This window comes from Lipotes vexillifer, unplaced genomic scaffold (genome assembly GCF_000442215.2).
Source record: "Lipotes vexillifer unplaced genomic scaffold, Lipotes_vexillifer_v1.1 scaffold71, whole genome shotgun sequence".
Taxonomy (NCBI): domain Eukaryota; kingdom Metazoa; phylum Chordata; class Mammalia; order Artiodactyla; family Lipotidae; genus Lipotes; species Lipotes vexillifer.
In genome coordinates this window covers 137,569-165,483 of record NW_006793703.1, presented here as the reverse complement: position 1 = coordinate 165,483, position 27,915 = coordinate 137,569, and the positions used below count along the sequence as shown (strand labels likewise).

General features: G+C 38.4%; 1 protein-coding gene across 2 annotated transcripts in view; it reads right to left on the bottom strand.

Annotated features, from left to right (window-relative positions):
* The window catches only part of EXOC4 (exocyst complex component 4), an 839,136-nt gene that overhangs the window by 690,158 nt on the left and 121,063 nt on the right, over positions 1 to 27,915 (bottom strand). For both annotated transcript variants that reach the window (XM_007466566.1, XM_007466567.1), the window contains one exon: positions 22,242 to 22,416. In XM_007466566.1, the coding sequence (XP_007466628.1) occupies positions 22,242 to 22,416 (175 nt within the window). The remainder of the gene's footprint in view (positions 1 to 22,241; positions 22,417 to 27,915) is intronic.

Genomic DNA, 27,915 nt, shown 5'->3' with positions numbered 1-27,915 from the left:
TAACCCTACACTTAAAACAACTAGAGAAAGAAGAACAAAGAAAACCCGAAGTCAGTAGAAGGTAAGAAATCATAAAGATCAGAGCAGAAATAAATGAAATAGAAAAGAAGAAAACAATAGCAAAGATCAATAAAACTAAAAGCTGGTTCTTTGAGAAGATAAACAAAATTGATAAACCTTAGCCAGACTCATCAAGAAAAAAAGGGAGGATGCAAATCAATAGAATTAGGAATGAAAAAGAAGAAATCACAACTGACACCACAGAAATACAAAGGATTATAAGAGACTACTACAAACAACTATATGCCAATAAAATGGACAACCATGAAAAAATGGACAAATTCTTGGCAAGGTACAATTTTCCAAGACTGAACCAGAAAGAATTAGAAAATATAAACAGACCTAACACAAGTAATGAAATTGAAACTGTAATTAAAAATCTTCCAACAAACAAAAGTCCAGGACCAGATGGCTTCACAGGCGAATTCTGTCAAACGTTCAGAGAAGCGCTAACACAAATTCTTCTCAAACTGTTCCAAAAACTTGCAGAGGGAGAAACTCCCAAATTCATTCTATGAAGCCACCATCACCCTGGTACCAAAACCAGAAAAAGATACCACAAAAAAAAGAAAATTACAGACCAATATCACTGATGAATATAGATGCAAAAATCCTGAACAAAACACTAACAAACAGAATCCAACAACACATTAAAAGGATCATACACCATGATCAAGTGGGATTTATCCCAGGGATGCAAGAACTCTTCAATATACACAAATCAATGTGATACACCACATTAATAAATTAAGGAATAAAAACCATATGACCATCGCAACAGATGCAGAATAAGCTTTTGACAAAATTCAACACCCATTTATGATAAAAACTCTCCAGAAAGTGGGCATAGAGGGAACCTACCTCAACAAAATCAAGGCCATATATGACAAACCCACAGCAAACATCATTCTCAACGGTGAACAACTGAAAGCATTTCCACTAAGATCAGGAACAAGACAAGGAAGTCCACTCTCACCACTCTTATTCAACATCGTTTTGGAAGTCCTAGCCACGGCAATCAGAGAAGAAAAAGAAATAAAAGGAATACAAACTGGAAAGGAAGAAGTAAAACTGTCACTGTTTGCTGATGACATGATACTATACATAGAAAATCCTAAAGATGCCACCAGAAAACTACCAGAACTAATCAATGAATCTGGTAAGGTTGCAGGATACAAAATTAATGCACAGAAATCTCTGGCATTCCTATACACCAACAATGAAAAATCAGAAAGAGAGATTAAGGAAACACTCCCATTTACCATTGCAACAAAAAGAATAAAATACCTAGGAATAAACCTGCCTAAGAAGGCAAAGGACTTGTACTCAGAAAACTATATAACACTGATGAAAGAAATCAAAGATGACATAAACAGTCGGAGAGGTATACCATGTTCTTCAATTGGAAGAATCAATATTGTGAAAATGACTATACTACCCGAAGCAATCCACAGACTCAATACAATCCCTATCAAACAACCAATGGCATTTTTCAGGTTTTTATTTTAAAGAAAAGGGCATGGCTCTTTATGGCATATGCTTTCCCATCTGTCTAGTCTTCTGATTAATGATCCCAGGAGATGAACAACACCTCTTCACATATACTGGAAGGGTGTTTATATGTAGGTAGAAGAAAATTATAAGAGTATTTTATATTAAAAATGCAAGCTTTCTTTCAAGTGAGCATTTTAAATATCCCTATTTCACTTTAGGAATTTCACCTTTACCCTTCCACAAGTAAATGGATTTTTCATCATCTCCAACTGCTACCAGGTTTTAAAAAAAAAAAAAAAAAACAGGTGAAAGTACTGCTCTTTGACCAGCAACAATATTATAAAGACTTGGTGACCATGGCAAAGTTATACTAATTACTACAGATTAGCTGGGCATCTTCAAACTGAGTTTCTCAGAAGTACTTTACTACCATAAACTGACTCAATTATGGCAATTTTAATTTCATATTCTTGTACTTCCTTTTTTCCATTTTTTTCCTCTTGTAACTTTGCTGGTCTTTAAAAAGGGCACTGTCACTTTTGGTCAGATCTTTTTTAATGCTAGATTTGTAACATTCTCTTGAAGCTTGAAATTAAAATTTCTTTTCCTACCAATTTAGTCCCTCCCCACTTGGCAAACATCTTTTTTGATTCTTGCATCTCTAATGGAGTTGAAAATTAATATGACTTTTTTGCTTAATTCTTTGATTATGCAAAAGAATCATCAATGAAGTTACCATGGTTCTTTCTGTATAGTAGCCCAGAGTTATCATAAAAGCCTTACCTTACATTTCTATAGCACCTCATCTCCCAGAGGACCACAGAACACTTCACAAACTACACTCAGAGGACACACCTCCACACTGCTCACTGGCAGCTGTCCGTAGGTGAAATGCATGCTCTGATTAACTAGCATTTACTCAAAAGAATACCATAATAGCAGCTTTAATGATTCTAAAGAAAGACTTAACACTCAAAGAAGGTAATTACACACAAAAGATATTACTGAAAGAAGTGGAGTTAATTTATAGCAAATGTGGTTCACTTATAGCAAGATATGAAAGAAAACCTTCTTAATACGGATAAGAAAACCAAAATGAAAAATCAAACTGTAAAATCTTTTCTTCCAAAGAACTAAGGGCAGTTTTTGGATAGTTTTGGCTTAACCTACTATCAAATTTGTCACCATTCTTCCAAAACTACTGTCATACCCACAATAAAAACGATGCCCATGAGCGAGCATCGTTATCTAGTAACAAAACCATGATAGTCTCAATTATTACCGGTTTCTCTTGCCAACATTATTTCATGCCCCTTACTTGGAAGCCCAAGCTAATCTGTCTAGCCAACAGAAACCCTGGGGATGATTTAACTGCCATCCAGTGTAAGAGAGGATGAACTGGTCTCCTGGGAAGGCAGCAGTCTTTCAAATCGTCACCGTAACAAAGCTTTATGAGCCCTTTGCTACACGGCTTTTAAATCTACAAAGTTCATCACATTTACAAAGCATTTAAAATGGAATCCTAAATCAACCAATCAACGGATATGTAATTGGGTATATCTACTACTCATTCATTCAAGAAATACTAATTAGCTGCATACTGCACATAAGAAGCAGTGCCAAATTCTGAGGTGGGCCTGGGGTGGGGCCACAACTAATAAATAATAGTCCCATCCCTTCTCTCAAAAGGCTTAGAGACTAGTTGAGAAAAAGGAATTAAAAACTGAAGGTGGGAAAGCACTGTGAGAAACTGAATGACGTGTAGGAAATGGTCTTCCAGAGGACTTTTATCTGATTGAGAAGGAAAGATGTAGATTCAGAACAGAAGAGAAAAGATATATTGGGTTGGCCAAAAAGTTCATTCAGGTTTTCTGTGAGACGGTACGGGAAAGCACGGACGAACTTTTTGGCCAGCCCAATATAACTATGAGACATGTGGAATGAGTAGTAAAACAAGAAGAGCAGTGAATTTTTGAAAAGAAATGCTCAGTGAATGCTTCCAGAGGAGATAAGATAGAGCAGACTGGAGTATATTAGAGAAGGTATTCAGGGATGGGGGCAAAGACAGTGGGAAAGATGTGCAGTATCAACAAGTACTAGTGTGAGAAAGGACAGTGTCATATTTGGAGGACAAAGAGAAAAACTAATTTAATTAGAACACAGCATTTCTAAAGGACGAGAGTAAACTAAATGGAAAAATAGGCTCTGTCCAAATTGTGGAAGCATTTGAATGACAATGAAAAAAAAAAAGCCTTATCCAACAACCTAATTAATACAGGGAAACAGACCATTTGTAATAAACCTAAATTTCAATCTGCGTTTCCAATTTACTTCTTTGAGTATATAATGATGCTACTACAAAGACTGGCACATACATCACCACCCTACCTTAAGGAGTCAAGCTTTTCTTCAGGAGCCCTTAGTCATCCAAAATCTTGAAATTATCACATTTTTACAGGACAAAGGAAGAGTCCACAGTCACCTAGCCTGCTGAATATCCTTTTTCCTTATATGAAAATCCTAGGAGGAACAGGAAGGATAGGACTGGTATTCACTCCTATGGCTCTTCTACTCCCAGAGCACCCCAGGGAGGCCACCCTGCAGCCCTACCAGGTTATTAGGTGTCTTTGAAGACCACCACCATAATAATACACACTCTATCAAAAGTATCTGCCTTCGGTAAGGGACCCTACTAACCCTACTGGTGCTGTATCCCAAACAGAGGGGAGTAATTCTGTAAGATGAGGCTGGGTTGTTGCCAGGTCAACCTCAGGGCAATGAATCTCCAGTTTAGCTTATGTCAATCAGCAGAGCATCTAAAGTGTGCCTGGGTGGAGAAAAACAAGAGGTGGTATTTCTTTCTGATCACAGCAGGTGAACAGATCATCAACCAGGGCCCAGAATCAGAGAAGAAAGAAAGAAAAAAGCCTGTGGGGATATTCACTCTATTTCCCGACCGATACACATTCAATTCTGTCAGGATCAAATGGCCAATGAAATTCAACCCCACTTTCCTAAGGGACTATCCTATGACCCAACGGTTTTCACTGTAGAAATATTCCCTGACATTTCAGTTTACGTTCTGTATTTCTTGATTTCTTTCTGCTGTGCTCATCTTACTATTGTGGGAAGTAAACCATCCCTTTATTTCATATTCGAATTTTTAAAAATTACTGTAAAGTCTCACCCCCACTGTTCCCAAGTTTATCATCTGCATTTGAATTTTCACTAAAAAGCACCTGACCTACATTATCCATTTTGAGTTTTGTATTCCTTTTCCCACTAGAGCAGACACAGCCATACTCGGTGATCACCTGATAAAAACATGGTTGACAATAAACAAGTAGTTAATTTTACTTTGGAGCCCTTTTTGATGATCTGCTCTCTGTGAAAATGCTTGAGGAACCCCCCAAAAGTGCTCTGTATTAAACCAGTGCCAACTATTGAGGAGTCATAACGCTGAGTGACTAACTTTACAATGACGCTATCTCTTCAGTGTCATCCTATCTCTGAAAAGGTTAACATCTCTTTGCTTCCGTGCTTGTTCCTCAACAGGCCAGTTCTCCAAAAAGCACTGAAACTTGCCTCATCTTGAGTCCTTCATCACTGCAGATGGTCGGGTTCGGATTCCCACCCATTTGTCTTTCTTTCTGGTGTACACGTGCCTGACACTCAAGGCAGCAACCCAGATGCTGCCTCACCAGAACCGGGGAGACAGGGATGATCAGCCCCAGCTCCATGAGGAGATGCTGTTTCGTGCAGCACAGCCAAAAATAGTGCTGGCCTTTTTCACTGCCATATCATGCTGCTAACACATACCTAATGTGCTGTCATTTATCACCCCCATGAGACTGCCTACTTCGTGCTGAGCATCCGTCATCTGCTGTAATTCACTGGGCGGCAGCCCTCATTTTCCTTAGATGGAATCATATCGAAGTGGTGAATTTTGTTGTCATTGTTCACTTTGTATTTTTTAAATCCTTCAAAGCTTTTAGGTAGCTAATCAAAAAAGGTTCATGCCACTCACTACTGTGTCACTTCAGCAACAACAACAAATACTTCTGGGAAGACCAGAACTACTAAAAAGAAAAAATAAATCTGCACCTTTGAATGCTAGAAAATCTGCTATATAATCTTAAGAATAAAAAAATTAAAATAATTTTGAAGAAAATTCCCCTGAGAAAGGCCCAGGTTTTTTCAACACCTGACTGTATTACAGGTATAGATTTGGCAGCAAAACTGTAATCTAAAAATGTACATGAAACATAGGTGGTGAATGAGATGCTGTTAAACAGTTTGAGAGAGATCTCTGAGTAACAGTTTCTTAAGATCCTTTAAGTTAGGAAAGACTTTTTTATGGCCATATATAATTTCTGTGGCTTCCCATTAACCACATTCTCTGGAGTTCTAGTGGCTATGAGAGAAGAAACAGGAGAGCGTATCAGGAAACTCTTGGTGTCACCATCACTGACAAGTTCTCCATCATGATTTGGCCATGCGGTAAGCTAATACAGGGATTGTGAGGGAAATAAACCTCAAATCACCTCAACTCCAAGGTCTTTTGCTAATGGCTGGCCCAATGTATTCTTGCCCTGCTTGCTCTGCTTCTTCCCTTCGAGACTCACTTCCATATCTGTTAAAACAGGCTTGTATTCCCTCTCCAAGGTGTCTGTCCACATCCCCTAAGGAATGGTGAACTCCAGAAAGCCACCATCCCTAACCTGAACAGCACTTAGGTCCTGCTCACAAATTTGCTGCCATATCACCCACATATAATGGAAAGATGCAGAAGCAAAGAAAGGCAAAGCATGGCATCACTGTAAGAAGCTCCAATCTCTAGAGACTATAAAATATGTTGCTTGTGGCAACAATGGAGAGCTGATTAAACTGATGAACTACCGAAGAAAAGTAGCCCTCGCTTCACTCATGAGTTTCTGAGCTGGTCCATTTGTATAGCTTCAGCTATTACCCTCAGGCAGATAGATGATCCCTAAATTTCTATCTCCTGCCCTAACCTCTCTCCTAGCCTCCAGTGCTCCATCTCTAGTTGCCTGTAACACAATTCTATGGGGATATTCTGCCAATACCTCAAATTTAACAGGCACAAAGCACCATCTTCCTGATCCTAATAACTACGCAGGCTCAAAACTTCACCTTGACTTACGGCTCTCCTTTTATTAGAGTAAACAGTAAAAGGTTCTGAAAATTCATTCTTCGTTCAAACTCTCTCTAATCTCAGTCCTCTTGCTTTTCACTGCCCCTGCCCTAGTCTAGCCCTTCCTTTCTGTATTGACTTCTAATCAGTATCTCTCCCCATCCACTTCCTTCTCCACCAATTCATTCTGCACACTGTTGCCAGATTAAACATCCTAAATACATTACTTTCATCATTTCACTCTTCTACTGAAAAAGCATAACAGCTACTATCATCTATGAAGTAATCATGCCCTCCCCAAAACAACTGAAATCTGATTAAGCCTCTTGACCTAAGTTAGGGACATCGATAAATAGCAAATGACACAATGGGGAAGCAATCAACAAAAGCCAGAATGTGGGAAATTACTATAGGACAAATGATCTGGCTTCTTCAGTAAATAAATTTCAAGGGGTAAAAATGAGATACAGGGGAACTTACACATTAAAATAGTTTTAAGAAACTTACCAAACACACTGAGGTATTTAAACCTTATTTGAATCCTGATTCAGACAAACTGTAAAAAATACACAATTATGACATTTGAGACAACTGGAAATGTGAACTCTGACTGGATATTTCACCGTAAGAAAACTATGCTTTTAGGGATGATCATGGTTTTTAAAAGGAGACCTTATCTTTCAGAGATTCACATTGGAATACAGGTGAAACAATATGCACTCTAGGATTTTTTTTAAAATAAGGGAAAGGGAAAGGGAAATGGGCAGGGGTAGAAACGAGACAATAGTACTATAAATTGGTAACATCAGAAAGTGAATTTGGACAGTGGGTGCATGGGGGTTCATTATACATTTCTATGTATTTTTGAACACGTTTGAAATTTTCTGTAATAAAATAAAAAGCAAAAACAAAAAACCGTTACGGTAGCCCACAGCCAAAAGAGGCAAGCCCAATCTCTTATTCAAAGATCTCCCTGGCATCCAAAATTATTCAATCTTATTTTGGTAACACTTCCCCCCCCCCAAAAAAAAGCTAACCAAAAAAATCTCCATTCTTCCCAGCTCTCTATAATACTGTGTATTACATATTCAACCCTAACCATGTTAGGGTGTGCCAAGTCTCTCCTTGTCCATGAACTCAAATGCTTTAACGCATTCTGACCTTGTTCTTCTATGATCTCCTCTGAAATTTTTCCCTGGGACCATAAACAGCCCTGTATTATTGTTGGTTATGTTTTTGTCTTAACTGTCTGCAAGGTTAAAATAATTTCATAAATTCCTTTTACATATACATCTTAAAAAAGAAATACCTTTTCCCCTTAGTTAAAAACAACAACAAATTTCCATTAATATAAATCTGAAAAACTCATACAGGTAATAAATAGGGGTGCGAGAGAAGAAACAAAGAAAACAACTCTTTTCTTAATAAAAAGACAATCATTAAGATTCTGATATAACTGTTTCCAGTCCAAAAACTTCTTGAACGAAAAAATGTATTTTTCAATGTTCTCAGCTACTCAAGTCAGAAACAGGAATTACCTATGTTTGCTGTCTTTGGGCTGCTAACTCTAAAGTTGAATCAAAATCTCTAAATGGAGACTAATTACAGCACAGTCATTTGGTTTTTCTTTTCCCTTTAACGTATGCATATATTAAAGCATTTTCCATCTTTATGGCACTTCAACATGTTATCATCGTTTGCTATATGTCATAGAACACACACTCCCTCCTAAACATGCCACAGTGATGCATCTTTCAAAATAAAACTAAACTCACTTTTTGTAAATTTCTCCCACCCCTTAAGACTGTCTTCTAATAGTCTTGGTTTTAATATGACCAAGCCTGTAATACTTGCTCATCGTAGCTGTTAACCAGATTGTGCATTAGAATCAGTTGGAATCCTACTGAAAGAGGCTTTTCAGATGTGGGATCCACAGGTAATTCTGACTGGGAGGAAGGGAGGAAGAAAGGAAGGCTCAGTGACAACTAATAGCTGTGACTACCAAAATATTCAGAACATTCAGATGATCTAATCTGAAGCCACTGCGAAAACATAAATGAAATAATTTTCTTGTCCCTATAGGGTAAAGCAAAGGCTTAAACCAATTTTAGTGCATTTAACAAAATATCTGGCATCTTAGAACTGGAAAACCCTAATCTCTATTCAGTGACTGGTATTCTTTGAAACATGAAATCCTCAATTTTCAGAATTTGAAAATATGTATATATATAGGTGTAAATATACTACTTTATATACATACACTTAGTAAAATGCCTAGTGAGACATATTCCTCAACACAGTCTTTATTTTAAAATTATGAGAACTAAGATCATTTCAACTAAATGAATCACCTACAAGTATCACAGATTCTCAAGTGAAATGTCAAGACGTCAAAGTCCAAGCCAAAGTAGGCGTGTAAATCACTGACTTAAACATTTAAAAAGAAAGCTAGGGGGACTTCCCTGGTGGCACAGTGGCTAAGAATCTGCCTGCCAATGCAGGGGACATGGGTTCGAGCCCTGGTCCAGGAAGATTCCCACATGCTGCGAAGCAACTAAGCCCGTGCACCACAACTACTGAGCCTGTGCTCTAGAGCCCGCAAGCCACAACTACTGAGCCTGCGTGCCACAATTACTGAAGCCCGCGTGCCTAGAGCCCATGCTCCACAACAAGAGAAGCCACCGCAGTAAGAAGCCCGTGCACTGCAAGGAAGAGTAGCCCCTGCTTGCCGCAACTAGAGAAAGCCCGCACACAGCAACGAAGACCCAGTGCAGCCAAAAATTTAAAAAATAATAAATAATAATAAAATAAATTTATAAATTAAAAAAAAGAAAGCAAGCTAGGGCAAGCTGAGTTCTACATTTGACTCTTTGGTGCTATAAGCATGATTTAAAACTCTTATCTCAGTTTCTCCAGCTCTAAAATGGGAACAATATGACAAATGGTAAAAACAGAAAGGACAAAGGGATTCATAGGATGCAAGAAATCATCTTAGGGCTTGAGTCTAAAGTGACAGATAAGTGAAATTACTTAAGAATTTCATAAACTCACTTGAACCAAGTAATTCCATGAAAGAGCTGTATTTTCCTAAATGTATTGTAAATGGTCTTTGTTTTAATATGATTGAAATGGTAAGATTTGCTGAGCCTGATAATCATTTAAATATTCTCTAACCAATTAAGATCAATAGGCAAGGGGCTTCTCTGGTGGCACAGTGGTTGAGAATACGCCTGCCAATGCAGGGGACACGGGTTCGAGCCCTGGTCCAGGAAGATCCCACACGCTGCAGAGCAACTAAGCCCGTGTGCCACAACTACTGAGCCTGCACTCTAGAGCCCGTAAGCCACAGCGACTGAGCCCGTGTGCCACAACTACTGAAACCCACGTACCTAGAGCCCATGCTCCGCAACAAGAGAAGCCAGGGCAATGAGAAGCCCACGCACTGCAACAAAGAGTAGCCCCCGCTCGCCACAACTAGAAAAAGCCCGCACGCGGCAACGAAGACCCAACACAGCCAAAAATTTTTTTTAAATAAATAAATTAAAATAAGAAAAAAAAAGATCAGTAGGCAAGAATAAAATCTTGATCTTTATCTTGTGACAAAGACCCAGCAACAATAATCTAATGCCAGTGTCTGATGGATTATTCTAAAAGCAAACTTACAAACCTTACAGTGCTGTGGTGGAGTAAAGATTGCCAAGAATTCCTTGCTACTCTTCCCGCTGAATGGACTCTATTTTCCCTCCACTTTGACCAATAGAATGTGGCAGATGTGACACCATGTAATATACAAGGCAGGGCCTTAAGGTATCATCAGCCTCCACCTTTACCTTTTTGAATGCTCCAGACTGGAAGCCAGCATTCATGTAAGAAGTCCAACTACCCTGAGACTGTCATGCTATGAGGTCCTACGGAGAGAGAGAGAAAGCTTCTAATGCAGCCCAGCCTTTAGCTGAAGTAGCCAAGTGAATGTTCTCAGTTGACGCCACGTAAAGCAGAAGCACCACCCTGCTGAGCCCTGAGTGAATTTCTGACTCATAAAACTGAGAGCAAATAGAAGCCATGAAGTTTGAGTAGTGTGATACGCAGCAACAGACAATCAAACCAAAAGAACTATAACTATACTCAAGGATTTAGGCACACTCTCAAATTACTTCCACAATCAGAACAGGTTTAAGAGAAAGAACTTTTTTCTTTAAGTATTATCAATTCAGGAAGATATCATCATTGTTGCTCTAAAATCTTCTCAGGTAGGCAAGAGCAGTATCAGTGAAGCAATGCCAGTTGCTTTAATTTCACTCAAATCATATAATGATACTGTACCTCACACTATCCCACCTATTATCATTAATCATCACCACTTAATTATGGCCTCTTGGTTACTAGCAACCCCCTTGCTTGGGCCCAGGTGCACCAAACCTTGATAAGCACACAGCCTCCTTAAGGACTAAGGCTGTTTAAATCACCAGGGGCAGTACAAATCTGCCTCGGCTTTCAGTGGTCCACCCTCCAGTATCTCAGACAAAACCAGACAAAGAGAGGGACTTCCCTGGTGGTACAGTGGTTAAAAACCCTCCTGCCAATGCAGGGAACACGGGTTCGAGCCCTGGTCCAGGAAGATCCCACACGCTGCAGAGCAACTAAGCCCGTGTGCCACAACTACTGAGCCTGCACTCTAGAGCCCGTAAGCCACAGCGACTGAGCCCGTGTGCCACAACTACTGAAACCCACGTACCTAGAGCCCATGCTCCGCAACAAGAGAAGCCAGGGCAATGAGAAGCCCACGCACTGCAACAAAGAGTAGCCCCCGCTCGCCACAACTAGAAAAAGCCCGCACGCGGCAACGAAGACCCAACACAGCCAAAAATTTTTTTTAAATAAATAAATTAAAATAAGAAAAAAAAAGATCAGTAGGCAAGAATAAAATCTTGATCTTTATCTTGTGACAAAGACCCAGCAACAATAATCTAATGCCAGTGTCTGATGGATTATTCTAAAAGCAAACTTACAAACCTTACAGTGCTGTGGTGGAGTAAAGATTGCCAAGAATTCCTTGCTACTCTTCCCGCTGAATGGACTCTATTTTCCCTCCACTTTGACCAATAGAATGTGGCAGATGTGACACCATGTAATATACAAGGCAGGGCCTTAAGGTATCATCAGCCTCCACCTTTACCTTTTTGAATGCTCCAGACTGGAAGCCAGCATTCATGTAAGAAGTCCAACTACCCTGAGACTGTCATGCTATGAGGTCCTACGGAGAGAGAGAGAAAGCTTCTAATGCAGCCCAGCCTTTAGCTGAAGTAGCCAAGTGAATGTTCTCAGTTGACGCCACGTAAAGCAGAAGCACCACCCTGCTGAGCCCTGAGTGAATTTCTGACTCATAAAACTGAGAGCAAATAGAAGCCATGAAGTTTGAGTAGTGTGATACGCAGCAACAGACAATCAAACCAAAAGAACTATAACTATACTCAAGGATTTAGGCACACTCTCAAATTACTTCCACAATCAGAACAGGTTTAAGAGAAAGAACTTTTTTCTTTAAGTATTATCAATTCAGGAAGATATCATCATTGTTGCTCTAAAATCTTCTCAGGTAGGCAAGAGCAGTATCAGTGAAGCAATGCCAGTTGCTTTAATTTCACTCAAATCATATAATGATACTGTACCTCACACTATCCCACCTATTATCATTAATCATCACCACTTAATTATGGCCTCTTGGTTACTAGCAACCCCCTTGCTTGGGCCCAGGTGCACCAAACCTTGATAAGCACACAGCCTCCTTAAGGACTAAGGCTGTTTAAATCACCAGGGGCAGTACAAATCTGCCTCGGCTTTCAGTGGTCCACCCTCCAGTATCTCAGACAAAACCAGACAAAGAGAGGGACTTCCCTGGTGGTACAGTGGTTAAAAACCCTCCTGCCAATGCAGGGAACACGGGTTCGAGCCCTGGTCCAGGAAGATCCCCACATGCCGCGGAGCAACTAAGCCCATGCACCACAACTACTGAGCCTGTGCTCTAGAGCCCATGAGCCACAACTACTGAGCCCGTGCTCCACAACAAGACACCACAATGAGAAGCCCATGCACCACAACAAAGAGTAGCCCCCGCTCGCCACAACTAGAGAAAGCCCGCATGCAGCAACGAAGACCCAACGCAGCCAAAAATAAATAAAATAAAATAATTTAAAAAAAAAAAAAAACAGACAAAGAGAAAAGCTTTGGAGGTGGTGGACTGTAAGGAAGCCCTGTCATTTCTACCCTTGGGTTCTCTAGACCAAGACCCAATCAGACCCAAGCAGATACTTCCTGGGCAATTAGAAATTTAAGGAGAGCAGACTTTCCACCAAATCCACCTAATTCTGGGGCATCAGCCACCAAGCTACTATTTTTTAAAGTTTGGCCCAGTGTATTAAGATATCCATGACATTCACCACAACTTTCACTGGGCCTCAGACATGATAGCACTCTGACTTGTGCAACTGCCACATGTGCACGGGGAGCCAGAGGAATCTCCTTGGCTGCCCATCATTTCCTGCTTTAAGTAGTGAACATAAAACAACCTACAGAGAGTCCTGATGCTATAGAAGCTGACTTCAATTTAGAGGAAGATTTCTACTTTAACTTTCACATGTTCACTTAATTCTATGCATTGGGCAGTATACTATCCATTGACCAGACAGAACAAAAATTCGAGGAGCAAGCACCTTCCTGGAGACTCAGTGACCTGGCCGACAACATGACTTTAATATGCCACCCAAAACAGAGGCTATCAAAAAGTGTTAAAGGCTGAGAAATGAAGAAAAACTATTTCTGCAAGAATAATTGCACAAGTTATCTGGCCTAGAATACAGCAAAAAAAAAAAGCTAGTTTTACTTTGAGGAATGGAATCCTCAGCTAACCAAAATATCACATGAAACAAAAGCTAAGAATAACCTAGTTTCAGACCTGAATTCAAAATAGAAATTGCATCTGTCTCCTTGAAAAACTCCTCTAGGTCATGGATCAGTACCAATAAGATTTGTGGATTTTCTTACCTGACAGCAAACTTCAAGTTCTCTCTGCATGAGGTTAATTTTATCACTATTTAGACATTTAAGTGGCAGTTAACACAAGTAAAATGATTTTCCATTCTGTCTCTGTTAAGCTCCAGAAAGAGAGATCAGGGCACTAAAAAGTGAAGTGACTCGTGGTGTCACTGTCAGTGGTTCAACAGTGTAATTACAACCCACAGCCTCCATCTGCAGAACACTACTTAGCACACTCGGGGTTACACACTTAAGCCGACAATGGCTAAACGGGCAGTTTGGTTTTGAAAAGAGATGTGAATTTTAAAAAATGAGATTTTTTTTTTTCAGGATTGTAACACCTAAAAGATAGGTTTGTTCAAAGTGATCCTCTTATTTCCTCTGTTATGTTAAATCCCACAAGAAATGGAGTATTCTGTGTTTCTAGTGTACCTCTGTCTTAACACACTTGAAAATGTGCAGCCAACGGTATAACAGGCATGTCACCAAGTAGGTGATATTTCGGAAGGTGCTGTTGTTACTCAGAAGGGCAAAAACATGTATTTCTATTATCACAGTTCTAAAGAGTGTGTAAAACTGAAAAGGGAGTTCAATGGTGTGTGGTCACAGGGATGACACCAGGAGAAAACTGTGACACCCTGTTACTATGATAGCGACAGCCGTGTCTTCACATACGGCTGTCTCCAGACACAAACAGGCCAAGACAAATGAGCCTTCCAGCTACAGGATGGATTCTGCCTGCCAGGGACAGCCCAGGTTCCAGTGGAGAAAAGCTGCCGAAGTCTCTACGTGATCAAAAATTATTTTCTTTTCCAAGATTTAGTAAACAAAAGAGCATTTCCATTTTTCAGCAAGAAACATTTTCGATTCAAAGAAACACTGAAATTCGAAGTCTAAACACCTGTAACTCCATTCATCGTATGATGCCATCACCTTCATACATGCTGGTACCTGCTAACTGCAGGCATCTATTGTTCTCAACTATGTCTGTTCTCCAGAAATGATTTTAACCTAAAGAGCATTCCACCAACAAGTATCAGAAAACTAAACTGGCCCTAAGCATAAACCTCTGCATGCAAACTTAAACCAAAAGTCTTCTTTTCTAAGCCCTCATGTTGGCAAATATTCTACTGTGCTACTTGCCATGCCAGCTGGCTAACACTGAAGTAAAAACACACACTCTTGCCCACTCCCCTTACTTCACCAGAGTGAGTTCTCTGACTATCTTGTGTTCAGCTTTATTCCCGAATACTTAGCATCATAGTTGGCCCCAATAACTTAACACTAAAACATCACTAAAATATCTGTCATACTGGAAACCAGCATGACAAGTTGACTACGTGGTTTTATAGATTTTCCAAAAGACTCCCTAAAGGTTTACAAATCCTTCCCTCTTCTTTGTATTCCTCTAACATGCTCCATGAAAGCCTGTCATTTGTTCTACTATTAGACAATATCTCAAGTAATATAACCCAAAGACTCTCCACTAGCCTACACAACAGTTTCCTTGCCTTAGTCTCCAGCCTCTACACCCAATCCTTTTCAGTGCTACCATATTAATCCTACTTCATCTCACCACATGCCAATCCAAATCCAAAATGACCCAGTATCACCTAAAAAAAAGGTCCTCAAACTTGAGCGTGCATACGAATCACGTGAAGGGCTTATTAAAATACAGACTGTGTGGCCTCACTCCTTGAGTTTTTGAATCAGTAACTATGAAGTAGGAACACAAATTTGCTTTTTTAACATGCTCCTAGGTAACACTAATGCTGCTGGTCCAGGAAACATACTTTGAGAACCACTGACCCAAAGCAACAGTTCCCAATTACAGGATCCCAAACAAATTATCAGAATCATCTTAGGAGCTAAAAAACAAACAAACAACAACAGCAACAAAAAACCCCACAAAATCCAGTCCTTATCCACAGTGATCCTTAATCAGAAGGTCAAGGATGGGACTAGGAATCAATCCAGAGGTAAATCTAATGCATACTCAGCTTCAGGAACCATTAGCCTAAAGACAAATCACAATCCACTTAGATGACACTTAAGGGCTTCCACAACCTGAACCCAAACCTACCTATCTGACCTTATCTTCTAGTCCACAAAATAAACCCTCAGTTACAACTAAACCATTCTTTTCTTACTTATCCGTGAATATCCTTGTCCATTCATTCCTTCTGTGCCACTTAACAGTATCTCACTTGCCATTCCAGCTGTCTAGAATGCCATTTGCATCTTCTCTACCTCTGCAAAACCTCCAAGGATCAGCTCTTCAACAATCCTGAACACCTTTTTTGGTCCATTTAACATGTTTCAGGATGATTATATGACACACTGTGCCAACTACCATTCTTACATTTAGCAACATTAGACCATTTGTGTGCCTGTGTCACTTCATATCCAGTTTATTAATGGGTATATAACCTAATATTACACTGTAAGAAATCTGTAAGTAATCTGTAAGCTGAAAGAATTTTTTAAGGAACTAGAAAATACAGAAAACTAAAACCGATTTAAAAATTGTATAACAATTTTTTTTTCATGTTGAGCCTTCTTTATTTATTTTTATTTTTGGCTGTGTTGGGTCTTCATTTCTGTGCAAGGGCTTTCTCTAGTTGTGGCAAGCGGGGGCTACTCTTCATCGCGGTGCGCGGGCCTCTCACTATCGCGGTCTCCCTTGTTGTGGAGCACAGGCTCCAGACGCGCAGGCTCAGTAGTTGTGGCTCACGGGCCTAGGTGCTCCGCGGCATGTGGGATCTTCCCAGACAAGGGCTCGAACCCATGTCCCCTGCATTAACAGGCAGATTCTCAACCACTGCACCACCAGGGAAGCCCAATTTTTATTACATAATAGTAATCATTTAAAATATGTAGATGACCTCTTACTTTAAAATGCTTTATTCTTGAATCTGTGGATTAATAAAGATGAGTACAATAGAGAGCTAAGAAACAATCAACCAGAGATTAATTCAAGTCATGACTAATATCACTCTTCCACTACATGTCTAAGAAAACACAAACTGGGGGCATAAAAGTAGAAAAGTAAGAGGAGGAGAAAAATGGAGGAAAAGAAAGAAAGGAAAAAAGCAAAGAACACTGTCATACCTTGACCTCAAAACAAGTAAACATAATACATGAAATGAAATGTTATTTCTATGTTAGACCCATCACCTTGTACTATTAGATCAGTTTTAGTTTTATGTTCTTTATCTGTCAAATAGCTTATGCCAACAGTATATGTACACATTAACATGAAATAGCAACAGTATTGCCAAGTGTATGATTTGGGGACTACAAGTTACTCAGAGATTTAACACACAATTGATGTCTCTTTAGTGTCTTAAATACATCTTAAGGGTGAAGGGAGTGGGGAGTGGGAAGTGATTTCTAATGGATACAAACAGGGACTTCCCTGGTGGCATGGTGGATAAGACTCCATGCTCCTAATGCAGGGGAACCGGGTTCGATCCTTGGTCAGGGAACTAGATCCCACATGCATGCCACAACTAAGAGTTAGCATGCCACAACTAGGGGGCCCACATGCTGCAACTAAGGAGCCAGAGAGCCACAACTAGGACCTGGCACAACCAAATAAATAAATATTTAATGGATACAAACAAGGTTTCTTTTTAGGGTGATGAAAATGTTATCATATAATGGTGATGGTTGCACAACTCCATAAATATACTGAAAAGCAGTGAAATCTATACCTTAAACAGGTAAACCTTGTGGCAGGTACATTAAATCTCAATAAAGCTCTTTAAATAAACAAATGAATAACTCATTCCATAATAAGGAAGATAGGCTCCCCAATCATATTTTGAAATGACATGTGTGAAAGGTATATCTTATTTAATAAGCCAGAAACATACTTTCAATCATTTTTTCATTTCAAGTTAATGTCTGATGGAACTTAAAGTTCCTTAGTTTATTATAAATGTTTTTAATATGAGATGATGGGTTTTGCTTTCAGAAGTGTAGGAATTATATATATTTGACAAATCCAAAGTAAGTAGGGCTAAGTAAGGCATATCTTACTTTGTTCATAACCATAATTAATTCTTCATAATAGTACTATAAATAGGATCCTAGCAGATTCAAAAGTTTTAAACTTACAACATTAGTTCTAAGTTCATAATAGTATTATATATAGGATCCTAGATTCAAAAGTTGTTTTAAACTTAGAACATTAGTCTTATTCAAATAACAGATATCAAAAACTTATTCATAAAGCATTTTATAACCTTGTGACAATAGGATTACATAGTCTATAACATACTTCCTAGGGCTTAACGTTATTCAGGTTTTAAACGCCATAAGTACTGATACAAATAATTCCATTTGATAATATTATATTCTAATACTGTCCGATACATTTGCATAACACAAATATTTTTATTAGTATTTCATGGTACATCTCTTTCCATTCATATACTTTTAATCTGTCTATATCTTTATGTTTAAAATCTCTTACGCCCAAAATGAGGAACTTGAATTAAAAAATGGGGATATATTCTTCAAAATGCCACTGTTATAATAAAAGGTAAAGAAAAGCTATGGAAATGTTCAAGCTTAAAGGAAACTAAAGAGGCATGAAAAGCAGATACAGTATCTAATGCTAGACTGGATTCTCTACTGGAGGAGCAAAAAAAAAAAAAAACTGCCCTAAAGAACATTACTGGGTCAACCAACAAAACTAGGAAATAGAAAATAGATAACAGAGAAAACACACTCAAGCACATATATAGAGAGAGAAAACAACTGATAAAGTGACAAAATGCTAACAAGAGTTGAATTTGAATTAAGAGTTATATGGGCACCCTTTGTACTATTCTTACCTTTCTAAAAGTTTGAAGTTATTTTAAAATTTAAAAAAAACAACATAAAATGTATCTCTTGTAAACAGTATGGTTGGGTTTTTCTTTTTTTAAAACCAATCTGACAAACTCTGCCTTTAAATTGAAGTATCTAGTCCATTTACATTTAATGTAATTACTTACATGGGTGGTATAAGTCTAACATGTTGCTACTTGTTTTCTATTCATCCTATCTTTGTTTTGTACTTTATCTTTTCTTTCTTCATTGTTCTTTTTTCTTCCTTTCCTGCTTTTTTCTTTTGGATTAATCAAATATTTGTTCACTATTCAGTTTTATGCCCTTTACTGGCTTTTCAGCTATACATCTATTTTACAATTTAATGTTTGCTCTAGGGATTATAATATGCATCCTTAACTTACCACAGTTTACCTTAAACATTGTATCTCTCCATGTATAATGTAAGAAACTTACAGCAGTAGAGTTTCATTTACCCTATTCCCATCTTTTGTGCAATTATTGTCATACATTTTACTTCAAAATATATTATAAAACCCACATACATTACTATTGGTTTTGCTTTAAACAAAAATTAAGAAATGAGAAAAATATATTTTATTTTTACCCACATATTTACCACTTCTGGACTTCTTTATATTTTCCTGTAGATGAGTTACCATCTGGTATTGTTTTCCTTTAGCCTGAAAAACTTTCTTTAACATTTCTTTAAGTGCAGGGCCAGTGAAAAGAAATTATTTCAGCTTTAGTTAATGTGAAAACGTCACTATTTCACCTTCATTTCGAATGATTTTTTCAGTGAATATAAAATTCTAGATCGACAATTTTTGTATTTTACAGCACTTTCAAGATAACATACATCAATTTCTGGCTTGTATTGTTTCTGATGAGACATTAGTGAACATTTTTATCACTGGTTCCCTGCAGGCAATGCACTCTTTTTCCTCTGGCTATATTTAAGATTTTTTTCTTTGCTTTTCAGCTACCTGATGATAATGTGTCTAGATATCGTTTTCTTTGTGTTAAACTTCCTTGGATTTGTTGAACTTCTTGATCTATGGGTCTATGTTTTTCAACAAATTTAGAAATTTTGGGTCATTGTTTCTTCCAATAATTAACTGCCCCAATCTCTCTCCCTGCTCTCCCTCTGTACTTCCAACCACACAAATGTTAGACAGCATGATACTGTCCCACAGGACATTATGGCTGGGCTCATTTTTCTTTTCAGTCTATTTTCTCCCTGTACTTTAGTTTAGATTGGTTTTGGTTGATTTTTCTTCAAGTTTTCTGATCCTTTTTTTTTTTTTTTGCGGTATGTGGGCCTCTCACTGCTGTGGCCTCTCCCGGTGCGGCACACAGGCTCCGGACGCGCAGGCTCAGCGGCCATGGCTCACGGGCCCAGCTGCTCCATGGCATGTGAGATCTTCTTGGATCGGGGCACGAACCCGTGTCCTCTGCATCGGCAGGCGGACTCTCAACCACTGCGCCACCAGGGAAGCCCTCTGATCCTTTCTTATACAGCATGCAATCTGTTGCTAAATCCATCTGGTAAGTTTTTCATTTCAGATATTTTCATCAAATTTTTAAAATTCTGGTTATTAGTCACATTTTTCTGCTTTTTTGCAAGTATAATAATTGTATGCTGCACAACGTGGATGCTTCATTATTGAGATACTAGATTATATTACTTTATTTACAGGTGGATCAGACTAATACTGTAGAGACTTGGTTTGGGGCTTTGTTACATTAAATTACAGTATCACGTACACTCTGGCTAGAACAGCCCAATTCCTAAAACATCTGAGGTCACATATGAAAGCACAGGATGTTCACTAAGTTCTCCCCACACTGGCTGGTCTGAATTCCAATGTTTCTAAGCATTTGGCAACTTCTACAATTTCCATTCAGCTCACAGTCCCACAGTAGCTATTTTCTGCCTTGGAGTGGGTGAACTTCACATCTGACCAAAGGCTCAACACTACTCTTTTCAGATTTCTGGGGCTCCTTCCCTCTGCAATTCCCTCTCCTTCAGTGTCCTAACCCACAAACTGCAACTGCCTCCGCACCCCTGAACCCTGAACTCTGCTTCATCTACTACTTAGAGCCTGCTGATGTTTGTTCACTTTCCTATGTCATAGTTTGAAAGTGTCCCCAGAGAAGAAGCTGGGATGAATGTGAAAGTGACCTCATGTATTCTCTTCTCTCAACTGACCATGCTGATCGCCTGAGTCCACCCAGTTTTCAAGTTACTTATGGTAGGAGGTAACCACATCATGGACAGAACCAGAAGTCCTTAATTCTAACTATTTTTGAAATAGCTTTAAAATCTATTATCTTATTTCATCCTTAAAATAAACATGTAACCTGATTAGCAAACCAAGATATAAAATCTTAAATAACCAGTTTCCAAGCAATAAAGATATTTTATTCAACACACAAATATTCATCAAGCACCTACTATGGGCACGTGGTAATTGACATAGCAGCAAAACAAACTCATGGAATATAGTTGCAACCTATATTCTTTCTACTGAGCCATCAATAAAGCACACAGACCATATCCCAAAAACTGTCTAATGAATGAATAACCAGGAATCAATCAATCCACCAAGAGCATGCCTATACTCTCAAAAATAACTACAATCTACATACATGATTTATTTTTTTCCTGCAAAGAATCCTATTTGCTATGCAAATAATTTCATTTCTACACAGTTATATTTTTCAATTCCCTATATATACTTAATTTTTTTCCTATTAGTAGATACTGTCTAACCAAGTCACTTCTATATAGCTATGTCAAATTTGCTTCAGCTAACTCTTTTTTTTTTTTTTTTTTTTTTTTTTCCTTGCGTTATGCGGGCCTCTCACTGTTGTGGCCTCTCCCATTTGCGGAGCACAGGCTCCGGACGCGCAGGCTCAGCGGCCATGGCTCACGGGCCCAGCCGCTCCGCGGCATGCGGGATCCTCCCGAAACGGGGCACGAACCCGCGTCTCCTGCATCGGCAGGCGGACTCTCAAGCACTGCGCCACCAGGGAAGCCCTCAGCTAACTCTTAATCGTATTTCTCATTTTCATCTGGCCATATCAAATATATTTTCCTGGTGCATGGAGAGAAAGTATAATAAAATTTCTAAATACCCCCTCTGCAGCATCATACCAAACAGGAATATCATTCCTCCGATCTTCAACAGATCAAAGTGGTACATTTATACCTTACAGGCTTATCTTCATTTCTTAAAATAAGCTCTTGACCTGTCTTTTACCCCAACATATGCAAGAGCTGACTGTAAGAAAATGGTCATAAACTTAAGCTACATATGTTTATAAAATAGTGTTTAAGAACATTTTAATATTGATTACATAAACATATGACTAATTCCAGTGAAGTAAAATACATTACAACAGAAAGCCAGATACTATAGATCCTTGATTGTTACGTATTGAGAATCTCCTAATTTTAAAGCCTGGCCAGAAAGAAGTTTGTTTAAAAGGTCTTTTGAAAATGACAGAAGTTCTTAACATCAGCAAGCATCACCTTTAAATAGGAACACTACACTCTCACTGTTTATGATTAAGAGAATATTTTAGGTGGCTGATTTTTTTATGTTCCTACCTGTTATTCTGAATCAAGATGGCACCCTCTGTAAAAGGATCTTACCTGCAGAACATCTTGGATCTTCACCCACACGTCTGCCATGTCATACAATTTGACATCTTCCTGCTGGGTCACTGGAGTCACAACAGTGTCTTGCAGGTACCCCAGGACCACAGAGTGTGCAGCAGCTACAGCATTGAACTTGTCAAACAGCAACTCCAGCAGTTCTAGAAGTAACCTAGTGAAAAAAATAAACATTTACATACAAACACAAAATGATTGACACCGGCCTGCAAGAAAAACATCAAACTAAAGTGAAGTGCACACTACCATGTAAACAGCTCATTAAATTTCAACAGATTTCATTTCAAACAGTTGTCTAAGTAACTTTTGAAAATTTATCTAAGTGTCTGTTTCCTCCGCTATAAAATGGACATGGTGAAGTCAGACAAAGTATTATATGATCACTTATATGTGTGATCTAAAAAATAATACAAATCAATGTATATACAAAACAGAAACACACTCACAGATGTAGAAGACAAACTTATAGTTACCAAAGGCGGAAGAGAAGGGGGAAGGATAAATTCGGAGTATGGGCCTAACAAATGCAAACTACTATACATAAAATAGGTAAGCAATAGAATTTACTATATAGTGCAGGGAACTATATCCCATATGTTATAATAACCTATAATGGAAAATAATCTGAAAAATATATATGTATAACTGAATGACTTTGCTGCACACCTGAAACTAACATAATATTGTAAATCAACTATACTTCAATTTAAAAAAATGGACAAGGTGTAAAAATTTTAAAGACAATTTTAAAGTCCCTAAACCAGCAGTAGCAGCTCAGTAAACATTTGTTTCCTTTTTAACATATTTCAGTGATCACTATACTCGCTATTTATATAGGTAGTTTTTCTAAGGAATTCAGGCAATTTTTCAGACAACAGTTCGAATGTTAGAGAATGTGCTATTCTCTAGCAATAAATTGGGCACTTTGGTAAGGACACTAATCCTTTTAGTCATGGAAAGCTGCGCTTACTCCCATTCAAATATATGGCCTACCTTGCCTGAAAAAACTACACACCTGCCGAGAAATCTGACTTTCACCACAGGGAGCAGCTTGGACCTCCGCATTATCTCATTTTTCATCTTGAGAGATGGACACATATTATTACATTAATTTTATATACTCAAGGACACAAAATGAGGTTGCAAGGCAGCTGACCCCAGAACAAAAGTTGATTTTCATGTCAGAGCACTGAGCCACCTACCTCTCTCTATAGTTTTACAGTGTAGATGTATATTCAGAGATGGCTCAGAGCTTCATGTCATGGATGCAAAGTAATTCCCCCATCACTGAGCCTTATAGCATCACTGATCACTCACACTTGGAATCATCCTTTTCTCCTCTGAAGTTGTATTTTATTCCACTTTTAAGGAACTTATCACACATATGGCTCACATATGTGACTCAATCAATGTGGGTCACATTTATTTATATATAGACATTTTACCTCCCTTCCCCATTATGAGTCCTTTAGAGCAGGCACTGCTTTATACATCTCTGTATATGCAGGAGCACTCAGAACAGTGATCAGCAAATATTGGCTGAATGAATTTAATGTGTATACCATGAATGAGTACAGACAATTTTGGAATGTGACCTTTATTGTATAATCTGTGGCTCTCAGTTCATAGTTCCTAAGTAGACTTATAAACCAAACTGGAAAGTAGAAAAAGAAAGCAAAACATCTTGTCAGCAATGTCGATTAACAAGATTTTATTACCATAAATAAGAGGCTGTAACTACAATCTCATCAAAACGTATAGCATAATATCTATTCCTATGGCTTCTTTATTGCCCAATTACTGTAATTAATGTGCCAATATGACAGCCAATAATTATCTTATGATAAAATCCTAATATCTGACATTTTGATTTAGACAAGACAGAATCAATAAAAATGTACATATTCCTCCCAGTCTAGAATATATATATATAATCCAGAAATTACACATCGTATATAGGAGCCATTCTACCTTTCAATGATGATTTTTTAAAATCTTTTACAGGTAAATTCATATTTATACTCACATTTACCTAAAACAATTCTTCACTTTCATCTGTGTTATATAAGAACTACTCAAAATCAGCAGAAAGAGGTACAAAGTACAGGAAGATGTACCTAACTTAACTAAAATAGTTAATTCAGTGTTGGTAAATAATCTGTGTAAGACTGGTATCTGGCATCATACAGAGAAAATACCTGATTAGGTAAGGTTCTACTTTTCAAATTAAGATTTATGCTGAGTATGTAAAAGCCTGTGGTTCCCAAATGTCAATCCACAGACCACAATGTATTTTTCAGTGGAAGAGAGAAAAATAAGACCATATATTCACGTTTCACAAAGGTAAATTTGTTTGATATTTTTGGTATTCTCTTGGTAAGAAAAATCTGTTATTTTCTCCCACGACTACAGTTATATCGCCAAATGTCCTTACTTGACAAAATTAAAACGTAGTAACCTTATGCTACACCCAAACATTTCTGGAATGATTTTTTTTAATTTTTATTTTATATTGGTGTATAGTTGATTTACAATGTTGTGTTAGTTTCAAGTGTACAGTAAAGTGATTTAGTTATACATATATCTATTCTTTTGCAGATTCTTTTCCCATATAGGTTATTACAGAGTACTGAGGAGAGTTCTCTGTGCTATACCGTAGGTCCCTGTTGATTACCTATTTTATGTATAGCAGTATGTACATGTTAATCCAACCTCCTAATTTATCCCTCACCTTTCCCCTTTGGTAACCATTAGTTTGTTTTCTTTGTGCGTCTGTTTCTGTTGAAATGATGTCGATTCATGACATTCAGAAGCGTAAGGCATGCTGGTATCCAACTTCCCAATGGCATGAAGTCCTAGGTACAGGACTACAAACCAGCAATAAAGCAGAAAACACTGGAAGAGGAGTGGCTCCTCTGAATGGAGGGGCTGCTGTCTGATTATCTCCAGGGCCACTAGACTCCATGACTGCACACACCTTGGCCGCCACTCAAGGACAAGAGCAACTCAGCAACCAGGGGCAGTGCTCTGTTTAGAAAAGAGACCTAAGAGGGAACTGAGGTGTAAAATGAGATCCATGGTATCTTAACAGTATGGAAATAGCAATCCCTGGAAAAAAATGCGACACACGACAACCTTCTGCCACACCTGGAGGATCAAGACCAAGATAGATGTGTTGTAGTATGACTATCAGAGCCATAAGACAGGCTACAGAGGGAAGAAAACAAGAAGAGCCAGGCCGGAAATCAAGACACTCTATTTGCCGCTCTGCCTACCTTGAAACATCCACCAATTTCAAAGAGAGGGAAGCTCTCTTCTGCCTCACCACAGCACAGTCTCGACAATACTAATAAAACCCGAAGCTCCAACATTAAAACTTAAAACTTTCGTGCTGCAAATGATACCATCAAGAAAGTGAAAAGGCAACCCAAGAAATGGGAGAAAACATTTGCAAATAATTTACCTGATTTGTATCTAGAATACCTCAAGACTTCTTACAACTAGTAACAAGACAACCAAATTTTAAAATGGACAAAGGATTTGAATATGCATTTCTCCAAAGAAGATATATGAATGACCAGTAGGCAAACAGAAGATGCTCAACATCTTAGCCATCAGAGAAATACAAATCAAAACCGGGAGATACCAGTTTTTGGATGGTTATAATCAAAAAGACAGACAATACAAAGTACTGGTAAGGATGTAGAGAAATTTGAACTCTCATACAGCACTGGTGAGAATGTAAAAATGGTACAACTGCTTTGGAAAACAGTTTGGCAGTTCCTCAAAACATTAAGCATAGAGTTACCATACGTGCCCAGCAATTCCACTCCTAGGTATATACCCAAGAAAAACAAAAACACACATGTGCACAAAAATGGGTACACAAATGCTCACAGCAGCATTATTCATAGTAGTAAAATATTAAAATAGTAGTAAAATAGTAATAGTAAAATCATAAAGTGGAAATAATCCAAATGTCCATCAACTAACAAATGGACCAAAAAACCCCAAGGTATATTCATACAATAGAGTATTATTTGGCTATAAAAGGAGATGATGTATTGATACATATGACAACATGAACCTTGAAAACATTGTGCAAAGTGAAAAAAGTCACAGAAGACTACTTTGTGACTTTGTGTGATTCTATTTATATGAAATATCCAGAACAGGCAAATTACACAGATGGAAAATATGTTAGTGGTTCTTAGGTAGGTGGGAATTACCCACTAAAGCATATGGGGTTTGTTTTGTAGGGGGGACAAAAATGTTCTGGAACTACAGAGCAGTGATGTTTGCACACCCTGTGAATACACCAAAAACCAGTGTTTCAATGGGTGATTTGTGTAGTATGTGAATTATATCTCAATTTAGCTGTTTTTTGTTTTTGTTTTTGTTTTTTAAACCATCAGCTGCGGCTCTGAGTCAGGCCAGTGAAGGCCCAACACCTCCCCTGTGGTGAAGTGAAAACATACAGAACAGTGAAAAAAGGAAACTGATGTCTCAAAAAGTGAAGTATTATGAACACTGACTCCTTCAGAATCTTACTACCAGGAGGACATTAGTTTTTCTCTATTGGTTCACTTGGTTTTTGTTTGTTTTTCCTTCTTACATAAGTAACCTGTAAAGAAACAAAAGATGCACATTCTTTCCCAACACTGATAATTCCTAACCCTGTAATTTTGAGAAAATCTCAACTTCTTCAAGCGTTCCTATCTGTAAAACCAAAGTATTAATTAACACCTGTTCCAGGAGCCTCACACAACTGATGGATGGATCACATTAGAAAATGGACAGAATTAGTTGAGGTAATTGTACTGTATTAAAGAGCGAGGAGGTTTCAGGATCCTTTTGTCTGGATTTCTGGCTTGAGCAACTCTGAAGACAATGGTTACCCTTCCTGAGAGAAGAAAGAGAAAGAGAGAGTGGGGAGAGGGAGAGAGAATGAGAATGAAGTGAAGACAGAAACTGTTGGGTTTAGATCTGAAGATGTTAAGTTTAAGGTGTTACATACCGGCCCTCAGATATGCAAGTCTGGAGCTCAGGAGAGAGACTGATATTGGAAATTTACAAAGTGATAAATATTTGAGAGGACGAGATTACTCAGGGATAATATGCAGAGTAAGACAAGCAAGCCAACATTCCCCAAAATAGCAGCAATGAAGAGATGTTCAGGAAGTAGGGAGGCAGGAAAACGACGACAGGAAGGAAAATTGCAGAAGACAGTGGAGAAGAGAATAGCAACAGCGCCAAGGCTACACGGCAGCCAGCTGAAGCAAAGACAGAAATGTACAACTCACAGGTCCCAGTGACCTTGGCAAGAAGGGTTTCAGGGGAGCACTGGATGCTGAACTCAGCAGCAGGATAAGGAGTGAATGGCTAATAAGGGAAAGAATCCAAGTCAATCACACACTTTGCAAAGGCTGCCCATTCCTCACCAACACATGCCCTCCTAAAAAAAGAAAATGAAAAAGCAAGTGACTCTCTCCCAATGCAGCAAGAATAAGAGAGACCAGGAATCACTCACATGAGCAAGACATAAAATGCAGTAGTCTGGCCCAATTTAAAGCTACCAGAAATAAACTGAAATATGCTGTTAATATTCACATGCACTCGCTGGCTGCCCACCCGACACTAGATTGAGAAGACA